Raw genomic sequence first — 25,101 nt, forward strand, 5'->3', positions numbered from 1 at the left:
CCCTTGGACTACAGTGCACATGGGCATCTTCTCCATCCTCAGATTGTTTTTTTCCGCCATTGGGTTTGGATGCTATTCCTCTTCTCCAACTTCGGAACCAAAACTAAACTACTTTCTAGGGCCAAAAGGCCTTCGACTTTGACGGTATTGTTCTCGTATGGTACTTCATGACTCAACAAAACTTTCCATCTCGATCCGGTCGTCGTCGCGGGCCGTTGGGCCTTTTGACGCCACGTGGGCCTGCTGTCGATGGAAAGGAGCCTGTTCAAAAGGTGCCCACAATGCCACTCCAAATTCCCGCATACTGACAAACATACAGTATGCAACAAGTGCTTATCACCGGAGCACAACAAAGAAAATTGCCCAGCGTGTGCCCAATTCCGTTCGAAGAAGACCATACGGATTCGACGGGCCGCTAGGCAAGAGATGCAGCGACCGGCACCAGAACCGGAGAACATCTTCGATGATGAACACGACCTTGCAGAAGCGGCGGACTCGGATCTAGAAATCGTCACCGTTGAGGACCAGTCAGACGCCGATGACCAGATCACACCGGGGCAAACAGTGAGTACACAGCCCCCAACACCGCTTATCCCAAAACCTAAGGCTCCAGTCGAAGCATCGCCTAAAGCCCTTAGCCGAGATCTACAAGCTCCTTCAGAAGCCCCGCCTTCCGGCTCGGCTCCGAAGCCCAAAACAAAGCCTTCTGGTAGCCCAGGACCGAGTAACATCCTACCCAAGAAGGTTGTCGACCCCAAAAGGGTGGTCGAACCGAAGGTCGTCAAACTCAAGAGGGTCGCCGAACCAAAGGTCGTCGAACCGAGGAAGGTGGTCGAACCAAAGAAGGTTGCTCAACCCAAAAAGGTTATCGAGTCAAAAGCTATCGAGCCAAAGAAGAGCCTCGAACCAAAACGGGTCGTCTATCCAAAAAGAACACCTGACCCAAAGAAGGCCGTCAATCCTAAAAAGAGTGTCGATCAACAAAAACAAGATCACACCACAAAGCCCGTCGAACCGAAAAAAGGTATCGACTCGACCAAAAACCTTCAGCCGAAAAAAGCTGTCGAGCATAAAACACGTATCGAACCAAAAGCTACGGTCGATCCGAAACAGGTCGTCGACCCAAACAAAGTCGCCGAACCAAAAAAGACTGTTAAAGCAAGAAAGGACGCCCAACCAAAAATGGTTACCGACCCCAAAGCATCAGTCGAGCCGAAACAAACTCCACAGCCGAAGGCCCTCGAGCCAAAAAGTCACAAACAAGTCTGTAAGCCAAACACATCGGCGCCAAAGACACGGACAGTTGAGGAAGAACTCTTCCATCCTGATCCAGTATCTGAGGAACAATCTAAACTGTATATAGACCCTAAAACAAGAAAACTTACAGTTTATCACCTGAAAATGAGACCATTGGACACGGACACTTCTTCCCCTGTTCCTCCAAAGAAAAAAGACTTCGGACATTTCCCTCTAGGCCTTTTACTCCTCCTCCTTTCTATCCTAATTTGCCTTTTGTGCCCTACTCTCCTACACATTCAGAATATAATGATGGGGATAACATGGGGGAAGATCCTCAGGATGATTTTAATGAACCAGAGGATCTTCATGCATAGGATGACACATGGGATGACCAGAATGATCCATATGACACACAACCCATCCCAGACACCTCCCCTTACCCTACAAAGCCGTCGCCTACTGACGATACCATCGTCTTCAACCAACTGCTAGATAGGGCAGCAAAATACCACAAGGTCGACATGCACACTGACCCAATAGAAGAAGATTTTCTATTTGACACTTTTCCTACCTCTGAGAAGAATGTCAGGACACTTCCTATGCTGAAAGGGGTACTAAAACACGCGACAGACATATTCAAAGATCCAGCCAGAGCACGTGTACTCAATCCCAGGATTGAGAAGAAATATAAGGCGGCCCCTACAGACCCTACTTATATTAAAGACCAGTTGCCTTTAGACTCACTAGTAGTAGCAAACGCTCGCAAGAGAGCTAACTTGCAAGCAATAGGAGATGCTCACCCTCCTGACAAGGAGTCTAAAATATTAGAAGCCTCAGGCAAGAGAGTAGCCTCACAGGCTGCTAATTCATGGAGGATTGCAAACACACAGACTATACTGGCTCGCTACGCTAGAGCACACTACGATCAACTTGAAGGCTTACTGCAACACCTGCCAGAAACTTTCAGAGCTCAGGCTAACGACTTCCTACAGGAAGGCAAATTTATAACTAATGCTTCCATTAAATGTGCGCTTGACGCAGCTGACACATCAGCCAGGTCCATTAATACTAGCGTATTACTTCGCAGACACGCGTGGCTACGCATCTCTGGTTTTAAGAATGAGGTGCAATCCACCATCCTCAACCAACCAGTTAACCAAGACTTCCTGTTTGGCCCTGCAGTAGATACCATTTCAGACAAAATGAAAAAAGATACCGAAACTGCTAAATCTATGGGCGCACTGCAGTTTCAACAACATAGAGGTTCCTTTCGTCGCTCCTCCTACAGAGGCGCTGCACGAGGCAACACATCACAGACTTCCTCTACATACAAAAGCAACACCCAAAGTTCCTTTCATAAAGGCTCCAGCAGAGGAGGTTATAGGGGCAACAATAACAAGGGCAGAGGATGTGGCGGCAATAACACCAGAGCCTCCACTGCCGCCAAACAGTGACTTCATCACACTCCCTCCAGACCATCTAAAACCAGTCGGAGGCAGAGTCAAACAATTCCTACCAGTCTGGAACGCTATTACCACAGACAGGCGGGTGAGACAAATTATCCAGTATGGTTATTGCCTGGAACTCACTTCTACTCCACCCAACATACCACCCAAACACCGTCCTATGTTCAAAGAGCACATCACGCTGTTACAACAAGAGGTAACATCCATGCTAGAAAAGGGAGCCATAGAGCTAGTTCCTCTTCAACACCAAGAGACAGGAGTATACTCACTATACTTCCTTATTCCCAAAAAGGACGGGGCCCTCAGACCAATATTGGACCTCAGACTTCTGAACCAATACATACTCTCAGAGCATTTCCATGTGATTACTCTTCAACAAGTACTCCTGTTACTTCAGCAAGGCGACTTCCTTGCTACATTAGACCTCAAAGATGCATATTTTCCCAGACCTATACATCCAGCTCACAGGAAATACCTCAGTTTCACAATAGAAGGTCAACATTATCAGTTCAAAGTTCTTCCCTTCAGGGTAACTACAGCCCCAAGAGTTTTCACAAAGTGTTTAGCGGTAGTAGAAGCACATCTCAGAAGGCAACACATCCACATGTTTCCATACTTGGACGATTGGCTCATAGGAGCCAACTCATACGCGCAGTGTGCAAGCTATACGTCTGAGACACTCCAGCTGCTACACAGCCTGGGTTTTTCCATAAATTACCCAAAATCGCATCTACAGCCCTCACACATACAACAATATCTGGGGGCTACAATAGATACCTCAGTAGCAAAGACATATCCAAATCCAGCCAGGATAGCCAACATGCAGACTCTCATTCAAAAATTTCAGCCACAACACTCTTTGCCAGCTCGAGTGTTCATGCAGCTCATAGGCATGATGGCCTCCTGCATATTCATTGTCCCTCATGCACGACTTCAAATGCGTCCACTGCAAGAATGCCTAGCACGGCAGTGGAACAAAGCTCAAGGACAACTAAAGGACCTAGTGTTGGTAGACAGTCGCACTTACAACTCTCTGCCTGGGTTTTTCCATAAATTACCCAAAATCACATCTACAGCCCTCACACATACAGCAATATCTGGGGGCTACAATAGATACCTCAGTAGCAAAGACATATCCAAATCCAGCCAGGATAGCCAACATGCAGACTCTCATGCTAGCAATATTTCTAGCACTAAAAGCATTCCAAAAATACGTGTACAACAAAGCTGTGTTGATCCGGACGGACAACATGACAGCCGTGTTGACGCTTTCTTCCGGGCTCTCGGTGTCGACGTCTTGCCAATCTATTTCCTGAGTCTCTGAGGATGCAGACCCGAGGAGCGTCCTGCAGTCGTCGTCCCCTTCATAGTTGTAGTAGGAGGCCTTCTCTTCTTCTGGTTCGTCGAAGGCCTCGAATCTCTCCGACTGTCCTTCGACGTCGTAGTCCTCCACCTTCGCTATCTCGACCACCTGTGTCTTAGGTTTTGTCGGGATCATGAAGTCTTTCATCCTGGCGTCGAATTCTTTCTTTCGCTGCAGGATGTTCTCCGTCTCGGCCTCGCAGGAGATATGGAGATGGGCCATCCCACTCAAGATAGACCTACTAGCCATACATCTACCAGGGAAGGACAATGTAGAAGCAGATTGGCTCAGCAGACCGACATCGGCATCCTATGAGTGGGAGCTCAATGCACAAGAAACAAGGAGGCTGTTCGACAGGTGGGGGACACCGTCGGTGGAACTATTGGCAACACGCCAAAATGCAAAATGCCGAAACTTCGCATCCAGGCTGCCCGGGGAGGGGTCCCTGGGGAATGCCCTATGGATAGATTGGTCGAGGACATTTGCTTACGCTTTTCCCCCGATACTGCTGATGCACAGGGTACTCAGCAAGTGCAGAACGAGCAACATGACCCTGATACTGGTCGCACTGCAGTGGGCTAGGCGGACATGGTACTCACAGATCATGGAGATGGCACAGAGTGCACCCCACAGATTCGGGAGAAGGAAAGACCTACTCTCCATGCAAAACGGAGAGGTGCTGCACCCAGAGCCAGAGAGCCTGAGCCTAGTAGCGTGGCTCCTGAGGACATAGAGCTTGCGCATCTGAAACTGCCAGAAAGCACCCTGAGGGTACTTCGGGAGGCACGAAGGCCCAGCACACGAAAGTGCTACGTATCAAAATGAAAGAGATTTACACTGTGGTGCAGGAGGGAAAAGCCAAACAAAAAGATGCAGAAGGACTCAACGGTGCTAAAATACCTCACACACCTGCTCGACAAAAACCTACGCTCATCGCTACGCTTCAAGCTGCAAAACTACACTGACAGGTAAGAAACTATTTGTTACCTCCTGATTGCATGAACATCATCAAGGAGGCAAGACGGCCAACTACTAGAGCATGCTAGGCAGCTAAATGGAAAAGATTTGTAATTTATTGCAACAATAACCAAATCAATCCATTAGATGCTTCAATCCAAAACATTATCTGTTACCTCTTGCATCTTCAAAGATGCAATCTGGCATACTCTTCTATAAGGCTACATCTTGCTGCTATAGCAGCATATCTCCAGAACAGGCAACACCTTTCCCTGTTTAAGGCACCACCAATCAAAGCTTTTATGGAAGGTCTTAAAAGGATAATCCCTCCAAAGCACCCCCCTTCACCAGTCTGGAACTTAAATGTGGTACTTACTATACTTATGGGACCTCCTTTCGAACCACTTCATTCATGTGAATTGCAATTTCTAACATGGAAGGTGGCATTCTTAATTGCCATTACCTCCCTCAGGGGAGTAAGTGAGCTACAGGCACTAACTATTCAAGAACCCTTCATGCAAATACATGCAAATAAGATAGTACTTCGGACAAACCCGAAGTTTATGCCAAAAGTCATATCAACTTTCCAGATCAATCAATCTGTAGAATTGCCAGTTTTCTTCCAAAACCCACAATCAGTAGCTGAAAGAGCCCTACACACGCTAGATGTAAGGAGAGCTCTGCTATATTATGTTGACAGGACTAAATCATTTAAGAAAACAAAGCAATTGTTTGTTGCTTTTTCACCACAACATAAAGGGAATCCCATCTCAAAATCAGGAATAGCCAGATGGATAGTTAAATGCATTCAGATATGCTATCAAAAGGCTAAACGCACTCTAACAGTTCCCCCAAATGCACACTCTACGCGTAAAATGAGGACATCCATGGCTTTCCTAGGGAATATTTCCCTTGAAGACATATGCAGGGCAGCTACATGGTCTACCATACACACTGTCACTAAAGACTATTGTGTAGACGTGCAAACAAAGCAGCAAGCTGCTGTAGGCCAGGCTGTCCTTAAAACTCATTTTCAGACTGCTGCAGCTGGTACAGGTGGCCACCGTTAGAGGAGATACTGCTATACACTCTATGCTAAGATATGAATTCAGCAGCCCACATGCCTCAAACGGAAAATGCTACTTACCAGTATGCATCTGTTCTTGGCATGCAGGGCTGCTGACATTCATATCGCCCACCCTCCTCCCCGGTGCCTGTTGCAGCTGCAGGATTCTCTTTTGCATGGACATCTCTTACTTTACTATTCTCCATCTTTGCCACAATGGCGAAAAACAATCTGAGGATGGAGAAGATGCCCATGCGCACTGTAGTCCAAGGGAGGAGTCACCTATCTCGTGATACTTCGAAGACTCTCCCAAGACAATAAGGTGCAATCATCCGGACCCAACACTAGGCGGCGATCTATGCTAAGATATTAATGTCAGCAGCCCTACATGCCAAGAACAGATGCATACTGGTAAGTAGCATTTTCCTTTCTTTTGAGGTGGCTTACCTCCCTCTTCTTGTGTTTGTCCCGCCCGGAGGTTAGCCATTTTACCATCGTTTTGATTAGATGACATGTATTCTTCCACTGCTCACATTAAGGGAACTGCTTTTTAGGTCTTGCCTGGCGAGGCAGCTCGAAAGCGCTGTCGCTAGCGAGATCTATTGTCGCTGACTTGCCTCTCCAGGGAGACAGGAGATGTGCACGCGCAGGACGGACTGCAAATGTGAACGCACGCGTGAACACGCAATGTGCACATCTCCTGTCCCCCTTCCGTCCTCGCAAGCCTTAGCCAATTTCACTTTTGTTTTCTTAATGCACACGCGCGCTCAACTCGGGATTTTCTAAGCCCGGTGAGCGACGCTTTTTTTTTCTAATAGCCTGTCTATCCTTATGCCATTCACATAGGTCACGAGCAAGCAGATTTAAATTTAAACAAGCCCCTTTCGGCTCCCGCAGGTGCATTCCTCCTTGCCCCAGCCCCCCCTGCTGGTGTAGAGCACACCGAGGCAGGTAAAGTGAGCTCCTGCCCTCCTCACTGGAGCCCATTAACGCCCCTGTGGTGAGAGTGAATCAGTGACGACGGAGACGAGTCTCACTTGCCCAAGCGTGGCGCAGGCGTAGCGCCTGGATGAGGCACAGCGCTCCGAAGACCCGCAGGGCCATGACTCCAGGGCTGGTGGGCGCCAGATCCGGTGGCGCTCGCTCGGTTCACCTGCCGGGCGCTCCTTGAATATCTCCCCAGTGCTTCCTGCTGACTCAGGGCCAAGGGTGATCGGAACCAAGAAGCCCAGAGGGAGTGAGTGGGAGGCACCGCGGAAGGGGAGGGTCCGAAGGAGGGCCAGGGAGGGGCCGAGGGAAGAACGCCCCACCCCAACCAGTGCCTTGTTTTTGTTGGTGGGAACTTGCATCGATTTTATTATTGTCCGAATTCCCTTTCTCTCCCCTTTCTATAGAACCTCGACTGGTCTGGGGCTGGTTTGACAGCTGGGGAGAGCTTAGCTGCTGTTGGTTTTTTTAAGAGCGCAGTTTAACTGTCAGGGACGCATCCTCACCGCCCCCAGGGGACCGCCTAGACCCTTTAGTGCTCCTGAGTCTTTGTCGCAGACTCCACCATCCTGTTTCTTTCCACGTTTGCTTCTGTGCTTGGACCCCTGCTGGAGACACACCGGCAAAGACATGTCTTCCAGGCCCTCTGAGGGCAGAGGCTGGAGGTCACATGGGTCCAAGAAACGGACAGAGAAGAGGGAGTAATAGGCCCTCTGAGGGCAGAAGCGGAAGGTCACACGGTTCCAAGGAACGGGCAGGAGATCCCACGGGTCTAATAAATAGACAAACTACTGACACTCCAACCCACTGAGGGCAGAGGCCGGAAGTCACATGTACTAAGAAAACGAACTCCTCTTGAGGGTAAAGGGGACTGACAGGAGCCCTCTGAGGGCAGAGCAGGGTTTCAGTGGGCCAGAGCTTCAAAGAGGCTCTTTACAGTTCTTTCACAGCCTCTTCATTTCAGAATTGAAGGATTTTAAATATTTTAGAAAACAGAACCATAGTTGTTGCTTATTTATCTTACGGAACTAAGAACCATTGACAAAGCCGATTGTCCTGACTTGTTGTAGGTGAATGTTACGTGTTGTAATATATATCTGGGTGCAGTGGCAGAAGCAGCACTCGGGTGGCGCACTATACTAGGCACATATTTCTAGCTTATGTGTTTTCAAGCCACATCCTTAATTACGTCAGCCATGCCCTTTGAGAGACCCCCATTTTTTTCATCCCACTTAAAGCGCTGGAGGTCACACGGTGGAAGGAAGGACCCCTCTCTAAGGACAGCAGTAATGGTCACCAACTCATGATTTCCTGCTACTCACTCACATGTGCTGGCTGGACCCTTAAAAGACTCGCTCTCATTCAGGCCGGGGGCCGAAGCACCAGTCAAACCGCTACTGTGGATCTTTATGCATGCAAGCCTGCAAAGCGCCTGGAATGGGCTCTTTGTGGACACATGGACGCCCTTCCCACGTTCTCTTATATCAGTCACCAACCTCTCCACCCAGCGCCTCTGTACCTCTCCACCCAGTTCCTCTGTACCTTTCCACCCAGTGCTCTGTACCTCTCCAGCCAGCATCTCTGTACCTCTCCACCCAGGGCGCTACTCAGTCACCTGCGCTGACCCCCTCTCAATCAGCTGTCCCCGGACCCATAAATGACTGTCTCCCATCCAGGACGGGAAGTGATGTCAGCATCAGAATACTTTTTGTCAGTGCCTTGAAGAGAGCTCATACAATATTACACATTTAATAACCTACCACAATAAGTTGCATGCCTCTCCGCTGCCAAATGTCTACTCGTAACTATAAACAACCAGTGGTAAAGGGCAGCGCTTCATCTTCGCTGACGTTCTGAATGAGTGCATCGGCTGCAATTAGCCGGAGAGTTCGTTACAAGAAGACCACAGAGGCGCCATACAAGATGATCTAGGAAGTAATGCTTTAGGAACTCTGTGCTACTAAGGTCCTCTGGCAATGCTTCTGGACAGAAGCGCTGTACCATTAGCAACAAGCATTTGCAATGCAATAGTTCTGACATTTGCGCCACTTTCAGCTATTGGTATTGTAAATGACAATGCCTTTTATTTTTGTTTTAAAAACCAAAACATAATGTCCCCCTATTTCTGACCTATGGTCCAGAATCTGGTGTAAGTTAAATGATATCCTTATGTCAAATATTCCTTTTCACATTAAGCATGTTTTCTTAGGTCATTTGTCCCCTGTTTTTGATAATTACAAAGAGTGCGGTAACTTTGTCAATCTATTCATTGCTATTACTTTTCAGATTATTACTTCTAATTGGATGGACTCATCAAATGTTTCCTTTCTACCGTGGTCGAACTTACTTTGTCATCATCATAGAATGGACAGAGCTTACGCTTCCTCCACCCCCTTGTTGATTAAGAGAGACTTATTGTGGTTACCTTTGTTAAACTTTTTATCTAGGAAGTTACCTTAGCTGAATATTATGTTATTTATCATTATAGATTGTTCTTTCATTCGTTATTGTTTTCCTCTTTTTTCCTTTCTCCCTTTTCCTTCTTTTTTCTTTTCCTTTTCTCCTTTTTTCTTCCTTTCTTTCTCCTCTTCCTTACCAAAACTACTCTTTAAAATGCACTTGTATTAAGTATGGTATTATTCCATAGGGTTACTTTTCTACCTTTGTTTCTCATCATATTCTTAGGTGTTATTGTTTCCTGCTAAGATAGACTCTGTACTGATGTTTTACATTGTTTTACTCTTTTAATAAAGCATTTTAAACAAAAAAAAGCCAAAACATAAATAAAAGGCATTGTCATTTACAATGGCAATAGCTTAAACCAGCGTAAATGCGCGACCCATTGCATTGCAAATGCTTGTTTCTTTTTCTTTCAGCACTTTCAGAGTACAATTGTATTCTGTCTCTCTTCTTCATGGACTACTTCCCCACCAAACTCCCCCATCCACCCCCAAATGCTACATGTTGATAAGCTTGTGCGTTGCTTTCCCTACACCCTCCAAGACTTTTCTTTCTTTGTTTTGTCCTCCCCAGGCCCAACCTTAAACCACTCTGTTGCTATCTCACTCGTGCCCACTTCCTGTAATTACTGTTATTACCCTCCCACTCCTTTGTTGTTGCCCAAACACAGTCCTTTACATAAGTTTTGTATTTTATTTTATTTTGTGAGTGTCCCTGCAGCGGGATTATTTACGGGCCGCAATGGCATTTGCTAACTCGGATTGGTAAATAAACAAACAAGCATTATTAAATGGTGCTGGTTGTTATTCTGTAAGCTCACACATGCAGTGTGCCTCAATTATGTGCTTATAGAATGATCCACTGCGTCAGCGTGTCTCCCCCCCCCCCCAATGCTATACTTCCTCTGCAAAACCATTTTGTGTTTGCCAATGATGTACAGCATTAACAAAAAGCATCGGCAAATCCAATAGGTCAAAAGTGCAAGACTTGTTATCTTTGCTAGTGATTGCTCTGAACATTGATTTTGGAATTAAAACATAAATGTTAATTAAATCGTTGCCCATGGAGGCTAATGCTAACATCACTTGTACAGTTGTCCTTATACAGGTGTGAAATTCTCTTACTTTTAAGTTCTCCTTAGTAGAGCACACTTAATATCCTGTTGTCCGAGATTAGGGATCTAATTTTATGAGTATGGATTTCCAATCCAGTGATTTAACAGCTAGAATTTACCTTATGCTATGACATAAAGGACTGTACCTGTGGCACAGGCAGAAGATATTGAAATTCCACTTCTTGACCTTTGTTTACATTTTCATTAAATCCTCAATCCAGGCAAGCAATCAATGTGTTTTGCTGGTGTGCACCAAATTAGGAGATCATGCAAATTTAAGCGACTGGAATGTTTATTGGTGGTTCTTTATAACGTTATATATGAGATTCTTTATAGCATGTTATTTATGGGTTGAAAGGCTTTCCCATGGGTTTCCACTTCAAAAAAACATGATAGAGCTCTGATCTGACACTAAAAATATGTAATCTAACTGTAAAGATAAGGTGATTCTAATATCTCCACTCTCTGTGGTTTAGAGTAGAAAACATCTTTTGGATCTCTCTGAATCAACTAAGAAAATGGCATTGCCGTTGTTGTTACTGACTGCTGTCACCTTAAATATTACAGTTTTCTATCAGAACACACTCCTGTACGGTTATTGGAACAGCTTAACAGGCTTATTTTGTTGGTTTGTGATCATGTGATATCATGTTTGCTCTTTTATCAGAGTGTTCTCCTGAGTGAGGACTCCAGTGATACAGATTCGTTGAGTGATGATGATGACGATGACGAAGATGATGAGTTTGCTTTCTCACGAGAAGAACTTCACAACATGCTTCGGCTACACAAGTATAAGAAGCTTCACCAGGGGAAGTATAGCAAGGACAAAGAGGTGAGCATGAGTGTGTCTTGCTGAACATCAAAGTGATGATATCCAAAGCGAGTGTCTTTTGCTGTGAAGCATACTAGGAACCTCTAACCAGCTGGAAACCCCAAAGAAGAGTGATTGTTAGCATTGTACTTCTAAAAGGGTTTTAATTTGACATCTTTTTTAAGTCTGAAATCCTAGAACTGGAAAAAAACACACTGAATAATCCTAGTTATCAAACTGGCAATACTTGTCTTCTTATGACCCCAGATGCAACTTGCCATCTGTTCTATGGTGCCACCCTGTGCTTCCAACTGCCTAAGGCTCCCAATGCCTGCATTCATTTTGTAAGATGAGTTAGGGCAAGTGAAGGCCTGCTGCTTAAGGAACTGAGTTCTAGAATTGTACAGGACTGAGGCCATATAAAAGGGCTACTTGCAGTGGGCTGGCCCCCACTCGCTGCTCCAGCCTTGAGTGATCGCTCCCCTCGCTGCTCCTCACAGCGTGGTATTGTATTGCTGCATTGGAACCACATAGAGTTATCTGCATAGCGCTTTGTAACCAAGTTATATTAGAGTTATCTGCATAGCGCTTTGTAACCAAGTTGTATTAGAGTTATCTGCATAGCGCTTTGTAACCAAGCTGTATTATTTGCATAGCTCGAATTGTTTGTAAGCTTCGTTATTTCATAGCGCTATTATCCCACAGCGCTTAGATTGCTTGAATTGCATTTTTGTGTGTGATTTCCCCCGGCGCCCTGCTCTGACCTCCCCTCCATTTTGTTAGTGCTGTTGTTGTGTTCCCCTGAGCCCGCCACGCCTCCCAGCTGAGCCGCCCTCCCACAAGCACTAAAAGCATTCCCCAAACCTCTCAGCGCCGTGATTCACTCGCTGCTCCAGCCTTGAGTGATCGCTCCCCTCGCTGCTCCTCACAGCATGGTATTGTATTGCTGCATTGGAACCACATAGAGTTATCTGCATAGCGCTTTGTAACCAAGTTATATTAGAGTTATCTGCATAGCGCTTTGTAACCAAGTTGTATTAGAGTTATCTGCATAGCGCTTTGTAACCAAGCTGTATTATTTGCATAGCTCGAATTGTTTGTAAGCTTCGTTATTTCATAGCGCTATTATCCCACAGCGCTTAGATTGCTTGAATTGCATTTTTGTGTGTGATTTCCCCCGGCGCCCTGCTCTGACCTCCCCTCCATTTTGTTAGTGCTGTTGTTGTGTTCCTCTGAGCCCGCCACGCCTCCCAGCTGAGCCGCCCTCCCACAAGCACTAAAAGCATTCCCCAAACCTCTCAGCGCCGTGATTCACTCGCTGCTCCAGCCTTGAGTGATCGCTCCCCTCGCTGCTCCTCACAGCGTGGTATTGTATTGCTGCATTGGAACCACATAGAGTTATCTGCATAGCACTTTGTAACCAAGTTATATTAGAGTTATCTGCATAGCGCTTTGTAACCAAGTTGTATTAGAGTTATCTGCATAGCGCTTTGTAACCAAGCTGTATTATTTGCATAGCTCGAATTGTTTGTAAGCTTCGTTATTTCATAGCGCTATTATCCCACAGCGCTTAGATTGCTTGAATTGCATTTTTGTGTGTGATTTCCCCCGGCGCCCTGCTCTGACCTCCCCTCCATTTTGTTAGTGCTGTTGTTGTGTTCCCCTGAGCCCGCCACGCCTCCCAGCTGAGCCGCCCTCGCCCCTCCCCCTCCACCATCCATATATGACAGGAGTTCCCGCGCGCAGCGTTTACGCGCAGCGTCCGCGCCCAACCCGCGCCGAAGGTGCGCCAAAGGTAAGCCCGTCTACGCCCGTCCGCGCCTGGACCGCGCCCAGCGCCAGACCCCCTGCCCCTCGCGCTCCCCAGCCCCCCCGCACTACCTACGATGCCACCACCCTCCTAGCCCTTAACCCTGGTCGCGCCCCCAACTGCGTCCAAGCCGCTCCTGGACGCACCCATGGACCTTTCTCTTGCTACTCCTGCAAATTCAGCGGCACCAACAACATCTCCGCCACGTCCACACCACAGATTCCCGACCCCAACCACCTAGAATGCATCCTTCTCAACACCCGCTCGGTCCACAGACACGCCATTGACCTTTGGAACCTACTAGACACCATCTCTCCTGACGTCGCCTTCCTAACGGAAACATGGATGAACGCTTCCTCCGCCCCTGACATCGCCATCGCTATCCCTGATGACTATAAGATCACACGCAAGGACCGCACCGACCATACAGGAGGTGGAATCGCTATCGTCCATAAGAAATCCATCCGCATCTCAACCAGCTCTGACGCCAACCTCGCTAACTCCGAACACCTTCACTTCCAGATCCACATCGACCCCAAGACCACACTCAGAGGCACCCTCCTCTACAGACCACCAGGACCCCGCGCAAAATTCAGTGAAGACATCACGGACTTCATCACTCCACACGCGCTCCCCTCCAAAGACTACATCCTTCTGGGAGACCTCAACTTTCACCTTGAAAAGAACAACGACCGCAACACCACCACCCTCTTGGACAACCTCGCCAACCTCGGACTTAAACAACTAGTCACTTCCCCCACTCACATCGCAGGTCACACACTCGACCCCATCTTCACCTCCAGCAACCATGTCTCCTTCAGCCACACTACGGATCTCCTCTGAACTGACCACAGCTGCGTTCACTTCACCTACAACAAGCCGAAACCCATCATCCACCTCCAACCAACTCTACAAAGAAACTGGAACAAAATCACCACGGAGCAGATCTCCACATCACTCCTTCAAACCTCCCCAACCCTATCTTCTAACGCCAACGAAGCCGCCTCCAACCTCACCCTTTGGTTATCCAACACCGCCGACACCTTAGCACCACTGAAAAAACGTCAACACAAACTTGGCAACAAGAAGGCCTCATGGTTCAACGATGATCTCAAGAAGTCCAAGAAACTGTGCCGCTCCCTTGAAAAGGCCTGGAAAAAAGACCCATCCACCAGCAACAAGGACGCCTTCAAAAGCGCCATCCGTACTCACCACCAACTGATCCGAAAAGCCAAGAAAACAGCATTCAAGGATCGACTTGACAACAACGCCCACAACAGCAAGGAACTTTTCAACATCGTCAAGGAATTTTCCAACCCCTCGGCCAACTCCAACGACATCACCCCCTCTCAAGCCCTCTGCGATTCCCTAGCCTCTTTTTTCCACAACAAGATTGCTGACATCCACAACAGCTTTGACAACCAACCCGGAAGCCAACCCACCCTACCATCAGCTGACCATCTTCCCCCCGTTAACACCCTTAACGCCTGGAACCCAATCTCCACTGAGGACACCATCCGCCTGATGAATTCCATCCACTCTGGATCCCCCACAGACCCATGCCCTCACCACATCTTCAACAAAGCAGACTCCGTCATAGCTCCGCACCTCCGAGACGTCATCAACTGCTCCTTCAACTCCGCTACCTTCCCAGAAGACTGGAAACACGCTGAACTCACCGCCCTTCTGAAAAAACCAACAGCAGACCCCACCGAACTCAAAAACTACCGCCCCATCTCGCTTCTTCCATTCCCGGCCAAAGTCATCGAGAAAGCCGTCAACAACCAGCTCGCCGCCTTCCTCGAAGCCAACAAATCACTCGACCCCTCACAATCTGGCTTCCGAGCCAAACACAGCACTGAGACCGCCCTCATCGCAGCAACAGACGACATTCGAACACTACTGGACAATGGAGACACAGTCGCCCTCATCCTCCTCGACCTCTCTGCAGCCTTCGACACAGTCTGCCACAGCACCCTTCTACAACGCCTCAGAAACATCGGAATCCAAGGAAAGGCACTGGAATGGATCACCTCGTTCCTCACCGGAAGAACCCAGAGAGTCCGCCTCCCACCATTCAAGTCCGAGGCCTCTGAAATCATCTGCGGCGTACCACAAGGATCCTCACTCAGTCCCACCCTCTTCAACGTATACATGAGCCCCCTCGCGGCCATTGCCCGCCAACACAACCTCAACATCATCTCTTACGCGGATGACACTCAATTGATCCTATCTCTCACCAAGGACCCCAGCACCGCCAAAACTAACCTACACGAAGGAATGAAAGAAGTCGCCGAATGGATGAAACAAAGCCGTCTGAAACTGAACTCAGACAAAACAGAAGTCCTCATCTTAGGTAAATCCCCCTCTGCATGGGACGACTCCTGGTGGCCGGAAGCCCTCGGAAATGCACCCATCCCGACAGACCACGCACGGAACCTTGGCGTCATCCTGGATTCTTCACTCTCAATGAACAGACAAGTCAGCGCCGTATCCTCCTCCTGCTTTAACATTCTTCGCATGCTCAGAAAAACATTTCGCTGGATCCCCACCGAAACAAGGAAAACAGTCACCCACGCTCTAGTCACGAGCCGACTGGACTACGGAAACACCCTCTACGCAGGTACCACCGCTAAACTCCAGAAGAAACTACAACGAATCCAAAACGCCTCAGCCAGGCTCATATTAGACATCCCACGCAACGAACACATCTCTGGCCACCTTAAAGACCTCCACTGGCTACCCGTTAATAAGAGGATTACTTTCCGACTACTTACCCACGCACACAAATCACTCTACGACATCGGACCAGATTGCCTCAACTCCCGACTGTCCTTCTACACCCCCTCCCGCCAACTTCGCTCCTCCAGCCAAGCCTTCGCCACTGTACCTCGCATCAACAAGACCACCATGGGAGGCAGATCCTTCTCATACCTGGCTGCCAAAACATGGAACTCACTCCCCGCTTACCTTCGCCTCAACCAGAATCACCTAGCCTTCAGAAAGCAGCTTAAAACGTGGATATTTGACAAATAATCCTCCTACCCTTCCTAAGCGCCTTGAAACCCTCTGGGTATGTAGTGCGCTATATAAATGTTATGACTTGACTTGACTTGACTTGTATGGCCATTTGAATTTTCTTTGAGTCCTGTTCAGGCCAATTATCCTAGATTGTGTGTCTCAGGACATTCTGCTCTTTAAATCTATTACATTATGGGGGGGGGGTCTACTGGGAAGCTCAGTACTCTACAATTTAGGAAAAAACTTCAGGGCCCTACCCCGCAATTGAGCATGTATATAATATAATATGGTGAAGTGGTAAGCTGTAAATTCTCTTTGACCTCCTCTGGCTCAGCATAAAAAGTTCTTTTTTTTGCTATTGATAAGATTCATAAGCTTGGAACTGTGATGGGTATTGTGCCTAAAGTATAAGCATAGATTCTTGGGGAAAAGAAATCCCAATATCCGACGTAGAGCTTTAAATATTCTATTCTGTATTTACTCGTTATTATAAATACAAGTGACCAAAAGAACAGCCAGCGCGTGTTTCGCCCATTTGGCTAGCGGGCCAAGGGCTTTCTCAAGGCAAAGAATTTTCTAAAGAAACTATAAGAAGGTCTGGTAATTCTAAGATGGTCAAAGAAGTGCTGCGTCCGTATTGGGAACTTCATCCGAAATCGGGATGTGGGAAAGGTAAGGTCTCTGCGGTCAGGAGATTCATTAGCTATTACAGGAAGTTGAGTTGTTTCCTGATAGAGTGTTATAGCAAACAAAGTGCTAAGATGGCCGAATGGAAGACAAGGCCTTTGGTGCCTTTAGTTGTTTCAAACAATATGAATTTGCATATACTAGCCAAATTGACTGAAACTTTGATCTGATCAATATGTAAATTTGACAGAAGACTGACTGCAGGATTTGATTCCAATTCTGCGGATACCGCTGAGGCCACCAGAATCATCTAGTCTACCAGAAAGTGCTTGTCCAACAATCAACAGTATTGAGAACCTAAGACTGTTACACATAGGGCAATGGTAGGAGATATTGTTTCTATACCGTGCTAAAACAGTTGTGTAGTTTTGCTCAGGAGTATGGAGGGCAATGAAAAGGCAGAGTTTGAGGGCTGGATGGAGCTGGGTTCAAATTGATTTGGGATAGAACAACCCAAGGATGCTGGGCACATTTATGGAAGCTGATGAGTGTGTGCTTATCTCCAAGGGAATATAAGAACCTTGAAAGTAACTGGAAGTGCTGGATAGTTGAATGTAGAGGTACTATCTACTAATTTAGATATTTGAGCACATAAATACGCAATCAGCTCCTCTCGACAGAATTATGGAACTGAAAACTATTTTTAAAAGCAGGTACTTGAGACTTAAACGACCTTGGGTACTAGGCTTTTATAAACAAAGTAATGCGCCGGGGAAAGTTGCCCTCCCAGCTCGTAACTGCACAGGAAGTAGCTGGCTTCTGGCGGCATTCCGAGCTCCCGGAACATTCCCTTTTCTCAGATTCTCCGTTTCAAATTCACTCTCTTTGTCTGAAGGGTCACTATGTCCCAGTCCACTGGAATTGACGTACTGTTACTTAATTGTTCCATAAAGATTCATGTGACCCCCTGCTTTCCTTTTTTTTAAATTGTTTTCCACCGTGGTATGTAAAGAATTTGTGCTCTCTGTAATACGATAAATACTGTTTTCTGAAGTACAATGCTTTCAGGTTAAAAAGTGCCTGTTTTTTCTTGACAATATGCTACCAACGCTGTCTAATTGAAAGTAGCCTCAATGATATTTCAATAGTTTTCAAGCTGATATAAACAGCATGTTTGAACATGGACCACTGTGCAGATTTTTTTCTCTCGATGCACAACATATGCCTTTGCCCTCCCATGATAGCTTTTGTTAATTCAAGAAGAGGTAATGGCAACTGTTCTTGGTTGTGTAACATACGAGACGAATTTACGTATCTGTACTTGTAAAGCTAGTTGTGTGATCCCTCAATTCAATGAAGACTCATTGACCGTGAGGCTGGTGGCACTCTTGTATCCAGCGTCCTCCACACCAAGGTGTAGGAGACGCTTCACCATGTGGTGGGTATCAGCAACTGTCCTAAAGCTACAGGTAGTTTGGGCAAGAGAGCTTTGGTGCTCTTCGCATGCTCCCGGCCTCTTCCTTATTATTAGTCACTGGTATGGCTGCTCTTGCAGGGATGAAAGTCCCTCTTCCGTTTGGGGGGGGGGGAGGAGGGGGGTTAGCTATTTGAACTGATAATAAAGTGCCACAATTTTAACTACAGTTCACCTTTATATGTATGTATGTGTGTGTGTATATATATATATATATATATATATATATATATATATATATATATATATATATATATATATTTATATATATTTATATATATATATATATATATATATATATATATATATACCAATTTCTTTTAGTTCAATAAGGTTTTTATTAACAGCAAAATAAAGGACATTTGGCACTTTAGTATATATGCACTTTAAGGCTAAGCATTTTATGGAAAATTGAATTATATTATTGTGTATTGAAGGAATTTGAAAACAAGGATTTGAATTTAAGGATATGTTGATGCATTTGCACTTTATTAAAATGAAGTACTGTGATATGTTTCTTAGTATAATATACTGAAGCACTAGCACTTTATTAAGCACTTGCAACTTGTGAAGGAGGGGATTTTTTTTGTTTACACATGATATACCTTAGTACGGTATATATATGAATATTAATATATGGAAGCACTAGCACTTTATTAATCCGAGTACTGTAGAATCATGAAAAGATGAAGACAGTGAGTTAAAATGCTAAGCATGTGCACTTTTCAGGGAATGATCCCTGATATGAATTGTTGGCTATTACTACAAAAGGCAGCTCTAAAAATAAGCATGTGAACCAAAGGGCTTTCACGTAATTTTAGTAGATTTGCAAAGCGAATCACTGAGAAATGTGACAATAATTACGAATTGAGTTGTCTATATTTGCACTTGCAAAAGAGAATGATAAAACTTACAAAAAGAGTAAAAATATATACCCAATGTTGGTGTAAAAACATGCTAAAAGATGGCGCCTAAATAATGTAATGAACTGACAAGAGTTGATTAGGCCAGTTTTTGTCCTTTGTTGCTGTTTATGACGGACTATTTTAAAAATGTATGGAAATGGCGCTCCGCATTGTGAACAAGACAGCAGGCAGCTGTCGAAATGCGTAGATGATGTCGTTACATTGAATAAAAGTCAAGTAAAATTTGCCTCAGAGAGTGCTGTATTCTTTCTGTGCGAGCAGTGGTCTCAAAGTCCCACAATGTACTATCAAGGTAAGTACCAGTCCAGGCAAAGTGCATATAATTTCACAGGGTGCAAATGTGAATACATTGCTGCATGACACCCAGTTTTAAAAAAGTAATTCTCAATACAATTCAGTCAGTAGAGACCATGTTTTCAGCATTTGCGGGCAAGTTTGATTTTCACTGCATCACTCATTTGGCTGCAGGTGTTTTACTGCCTTGTAGTTCACTTACCTGTGGAAAGTTCCTGACCCATGAATGTCTCAACTAGCATCTCCATCTTCAGGGACCCTGTTGCAAAGCCCATTTTTTTTGTATTCAAGTTCATTGCGCTAATCTTTCCATTTCCATGGTTTCACAACCTCATTTAAAACTGTCATGCTCTAGTGTCATGGCAGCTGGAAGCTTCTGACAGTAAACTGGGAGTAGACCATAGTTCAATCATCTGAGCAAAGCATACTTGGAGCAGGTGTCTATTGAGCCTCTTGCACTCTACCATCTGGGCCTACCCTGAGCTGACATTGTCTCTGTGACTCATTCTAAAGCCAGAAAGGGTCTGCCAACATCACCAAAGGAATAGATCTACGTTCTAGATCTGACCGTATCTCCAGTTGAGTGTAACGATTAGGTATAGTAACAGCTATCTGGGGGTTTACAGTACTGTGCTAAACGGTATATGCTTTTCTAAAAGAGCTCACCTTCACACATCAAGTCAGAATTTAGTTTCTGGCTCCTTGAAAGCGTGTCTCATGAGAACAGTAAATTCTTCTAAGAAGTCACAATCTTTTTAAACTAGTGAAAATATTGATGAACCTTCAGTTTAGGAACTTAGTCCATTCCTCATCACAAGAAAGTGAATGAAAAGTCAAGTGACGTGAAAACGGGTCAAAGCAACCATATCGACTTTGAGGCACCTGAAGTGTAAATGTTTACATTCCTGTAATAATTTGGGAAATAATGTTTTTCTTCCATTATGTATGCTCCATTTAGAAAACATTACATATATGACTACTTATCTGTAAAACATCAAAATGTTTAGTGTTTTTTGTATACTTCAAAGCATAGAAATGGAACCATGACTATTATAGAGGAAATAAAGTTGAACTTTTTTGTTAGCTGTATTTGTTTTTTTATTGTGAAAGACAACATGGTTGTTAGAATGTGCTATGCACTTTTTATTACCAGTTGTTACTGTGTAAAATTTCACGGCAGCCTCAAAACATCTGCATTGTAATGTAAAATACATTTCTAAGGAGTATAAAAGTGGTGTCTTGCGCTCTTCTATAACTGAATTGAAAATGCAATTAGTCTCCACCTGTTGTCTTCCAGCTTCAGCAGTACCAATACTACAGCACTGGCTTACTTTCCACGCATGACCCCTTTTATGAGCAGCACCGACACTTATTGGGGCCAAAGAAGAAAAAATTCAAGGATGAAAAGAAACTGAAAGGTACACTTGTTAATTCTTAGCTACTGTGTTCGAACATCATCTTACGCCTTCTAAAATATTTTGTTGCTCGGTTTCAGACCTTTCCTGATTGTCTTTGCTAGCATTTCATTTCTGTGTGATTCATTTATCATGTGACCCATAGCCAATGCTGTAGAAAGTTAAAAACGTATACTTTTAGTTACAATTATTGTTAATAGTAAAATAGTCTCTTGCTTAAATCAGGACTTTTCTCCAGGATTGAATCTTTCATAGATTCACATGCTTAAATCTTCCCCGTCGTCATGGTGGGAGTCTCACGGTACCTTAAATAGCAGTACACAAAGAAGTAAATAGACACAAATGCAAAAGCAATTGAATTTTGCTATCACATTGTCCTCTTTTAAAGGCCCACACTTCAGCCAAAGAGGAGACAGCCCTGATATCACTAGCCTCTACAGCCTCTAGCCTCTACAGAGCTACCATACTTCAGATTTCTGATTGCACGTCGTTTGAGAAGGAGTCTCCCTGAGCTCTACTTAGCTCTTCATACTGGAGAACTTTTGACCCTGACTGTTCCTAGTTCAGAATTCTCTGGAAGGAAAAGGATTGTGTTTGGCTTCTTTTTTGAAAAAATGTCGGAAGGATCCAAGAAAAGATTATTCAGATCTTGCAGGTCTTGTGGAAAGGCACGATTATTCTCTGAAGATCCTCATAAGGACTGCCTTTATTGCCTACATCCCAGTCATGCTCCAAGGGATTGTACATACTGCAGAACCCTTTCTGCCAAAACCTTGAAAAACAGAGAGGCAAGATAGTTGTTGTGACTGCAAAAGAAAAAGTCCAGATCTGATTTTGGCTCTAACATTGAAGATGGTCGCTCTACTCCTGAGCTTAAAAGGAAACATGAGGCCTGTTCCTCATCTAAAGCTGATTCTAAGAAGACAAGTCCAAGTAAAACTCCTGTAAAACTAGCCTCTTCTGAGCCTTCTACGAGTTCTAGTCACAAGAAGTCTTCAACGCCCTCAAAATCCCTCTTCCAAAGAAAAATAACCAACAGCAATTCACCTTGCAGGAGTGGGCAAAGTGAAAGCAGACAAGCTCAATATACAAACATCTACATCTCATGAATTAAACTAGACAGTGGTCGAAAGAGTGTTTCAGGTATGGGGGACACTAGAAGTGGCATCAGGAGAGCGGTGGGCAAGGTACCAAATAGTAACAATAGACGACGTCCAGCAACCAAAAAAATAAAAGAGAACTACCAGAGGAGAATTCTTCATCCAAACTCTAGATGGCAGACTAATGCACAGCATAGAAATCCAGAAAATTCTTCAAGCTGCAAATCTACTCCTACTCGAAAGTATCAATTTCAGTACATATTCTGCCAGAACCTCCTACAGCATAGGATCTCTCATATCTGGGACATATACTACCAGTAAAACATCCCTTCCCCTTTTCCAATCCATGTTTGATTTTTTTCTTTTTTTGTTAAATGTACATCCATCACACAATAACAATATGACTCATATGAAATATTAAATCAAAATTAACACCCAAATGTGCATATTTGGGAAATTTCCTTAAGAATCATTATTTTAATTAACTGTGGTCCTTAGGCAATCCATTCTAATAAGCCCTACAGGCTATATGGTGCATTAGTGTGCATTATTTGGATCTAGAGATGGGGGTGTTTGGTGTTGGCAAGAGATTGCCTCCTGCTACAGCACAGTGACGGATCTAGGGTGCCAGGGTGGTCTCTGTCAGATACAGTCCTCCTCACCAGTTTTCCATCAGGAGGTCCATTCTTCCTGCCAGGGAGTCTATACACCCACTTCACAACCCTGACCCCTTTGTAGTCAGCTGGCTTGAGATGTTATGCAAATCATTTTTCTTTGTCCTCGGTTTCAGACAAGTCCTGGAAGCATCGTGGGGTAACACAAGACTCTGACCTGGGTTCTGCATCTCACATTCTCCATACCGTCCACTCTGTTATCTAGTCTGTTAGCGCGCAGCTGCTCTGCCTTGACAATCCTCCTTAGTCTTTAAATCGTCATTCATATGACTCACTGTGATCTCTTCCAACTGTACTTTGAAACTCCAAAGTTTTCCATTCCCATTATCTTAAATTCTACCCTACTAAAGTAAGCCTCCTTAGAAATCAAAGCCTTCCCTTCTTTGTCCAGTTTCTTTTCTACAGATTCAATGGTAGCCACTCTCCTCTTTCAGCCCTTTGCCATATAAGGTGCCCATCTTGTTTCTCATCGCTCTAAGTCTTCCTTGTGGCCGCAGGCTGTTAAAGATCCTGCCTGTCCTGATTGTTTACATTTTATCCAACATTGTGAGCAACTACTACTTTATTTTCCATCACATTGCGGTTGATTCTTCAAGTGAATTCATTAGGACTACCTCTCTTCTCTTCCCAGGGAGTCCCTCCCTGTTCTGTCTTTGATATCTCCATCCACAGTATCTCCGACTTGTTATGGCCAATAAAGTCTCTTTTATGCTTACATCCGCTTTCCTTGTGATTAGCATTCCCATGCCTATTTATCCTAAAATGGTTAGGGGCAGCCAAGTGAAGTATGCCTGCTTCTCTCACCCTCTCAGCGCAATCTTGAAAGTGCCCCCATCACTCTGGTTAGAAAGGGGGAGAGGGGAAAGGAGTGGTTCCGCTGCTGGTGCTTCTACCTCTTTAGTCGCATAGCCCTTCTTAACTTGAGAAGTCTCCTCAGCTACTCTACTGGCAACCTGAAGTTGATGGCTGTGGCATGGATTAGTGTAAATGGGCCTGGTAAACAAGTGTTCACCCACGTGTAGTTTTTTTTTTTAAGAGTTCTTTGGACAATGGTTATGTTTTTTTTACATTTCTTTTTATTGTCAATTTTTGATAATGACACATATCAACAGTAGTTAGAGAGAATAGATTAGTTAGCAGTGTTTTGCAGTACACAATAGCAATATAAATTGTTACAGGGCAGCACCGGTATAAGACATAAGGCTCAATACGCCAGTTAGCGGTCAATTTACAGCAACATTTGTGTGTCACTAAGGCTAGGCACTATATAACGCATACCAAGTGAGTTTCAGTGACAGCAGTAGGACCTCAATCGTGTGTGTGTGGGGGGGGCAGGTTAGTCTGTTCCTGGTAGGGAACCCCTGAGGGTCAGTGGCTATTGCTAATAGATAATGACAACTAGATACTCGTATGTCTCTCAGTCTGGCAGCACAAGGAAGCAGATCTGTATACATCTCTAGCCTCTTTTTGCAGTGGGCCAGTTCAGACAGTCACCTTCGTTTTGTTGGGGCTCTGCTCTTTCCCCAGCATTTTGTGACCTTTTGTTTAGCCAACAGGATCCTCAGGGCCACCCATTTCCAATGCTCCTTTATAATAGTTGCTACCCACCCCAGCAATGTAATTTTAGGGTCTAGTGTCCGTTCCTGATCAACTATAGTGGATAGCGTGTCTATCACTTCCTCCAGTACTGATGTAAAAGTGGGGAGTTCCATGCTAGATGGGGAAGTCCACTTCTAGCTTCCCCGCATTGCACGCACTAAAAGTGTGTTTGTAGTCCCATTTTGCGTAGACTCATTGGAGTGTGTTATAGCATATGCAAGTATTTGAATGAGTTATGCGTAGTTTGCTGCTAGAAGTTAATCCAGCTGCTTGTGTATAGAAGAATTCTGATTTCTTATCTATGAGCTGGTTCTGTAGTGTATTTTCCCACCCTGCCTTGGAGTTCATAACTATTATGGAGCCCTTGGTCTGTGCTGCAGTAGAACGGATTGTCACCAATTTCCTAGCCAACCGAGGTGTCAGCAGAGCTTTCCGTGGTTTAAATGGGAGGGGTGCTATTGGGAAGCTAGGTGTATTGTCTTGGTGCGTGTCCCTGAGGCAGTAGTAAAGGAAGGCAACTAACTGTGTTTGGTGTGCAATCTTGACAAAGGAAGCTTTGGCAAGGAAGGCTCCACCCTGATACTGGTCGCCCCCATACTTTCTTTTTTTCAGTTGCGCTAGGATCTTGCCTTCACATGTGATAGGCAGACCTGGGTAATGTTCTATGCCAGTGTTGTGCAGTATATGGTATTGATTTT

The 25,101-nt window shown here is 45.1% G+C and overlaps 1 protein-coding gene across 2 annotated transcripts in view; it reads left to right on the top strand.

Moving 5' to 3' along the window:
• The window catches only part of INO80 (INO80 complex ATPase subunit), a 545,189-nt gene that overhangs the window by 138,011 nt on the left and 382,077 nt on the right, over positions 1-25,101 (top strand). For both annotated transcript variants that reach the window (XM_086937360.1, XM_086937361.1), the window contains 2 exons: positions 11,320-11,484; positions 20,913-21,033. In XM_086937360.1, the coding sequence (XP_086793486.1) occupies positions 11,320-11,484; positions 20,913-21,033 (286 nt within the window). The remainder of the gene's footprint in view (positions 1-11,319; positions 11,485-20,912; positions 21,034-25,101) is intronic.

This window comes from Lissotriton vulgaris, chromosome 9, assembly GCF_964263255.1.
Source record: "Lissotriton vulgaris chromosome 9, aLisVul1.2, whole genome shotgun sequence".
Classification (NCBI taxonomy): Eukaryota; Metazoa; Chordata; class Amphibia; order Caudata; family Salamandridae; genus Lissotriton; species Lissotriton vulgaris.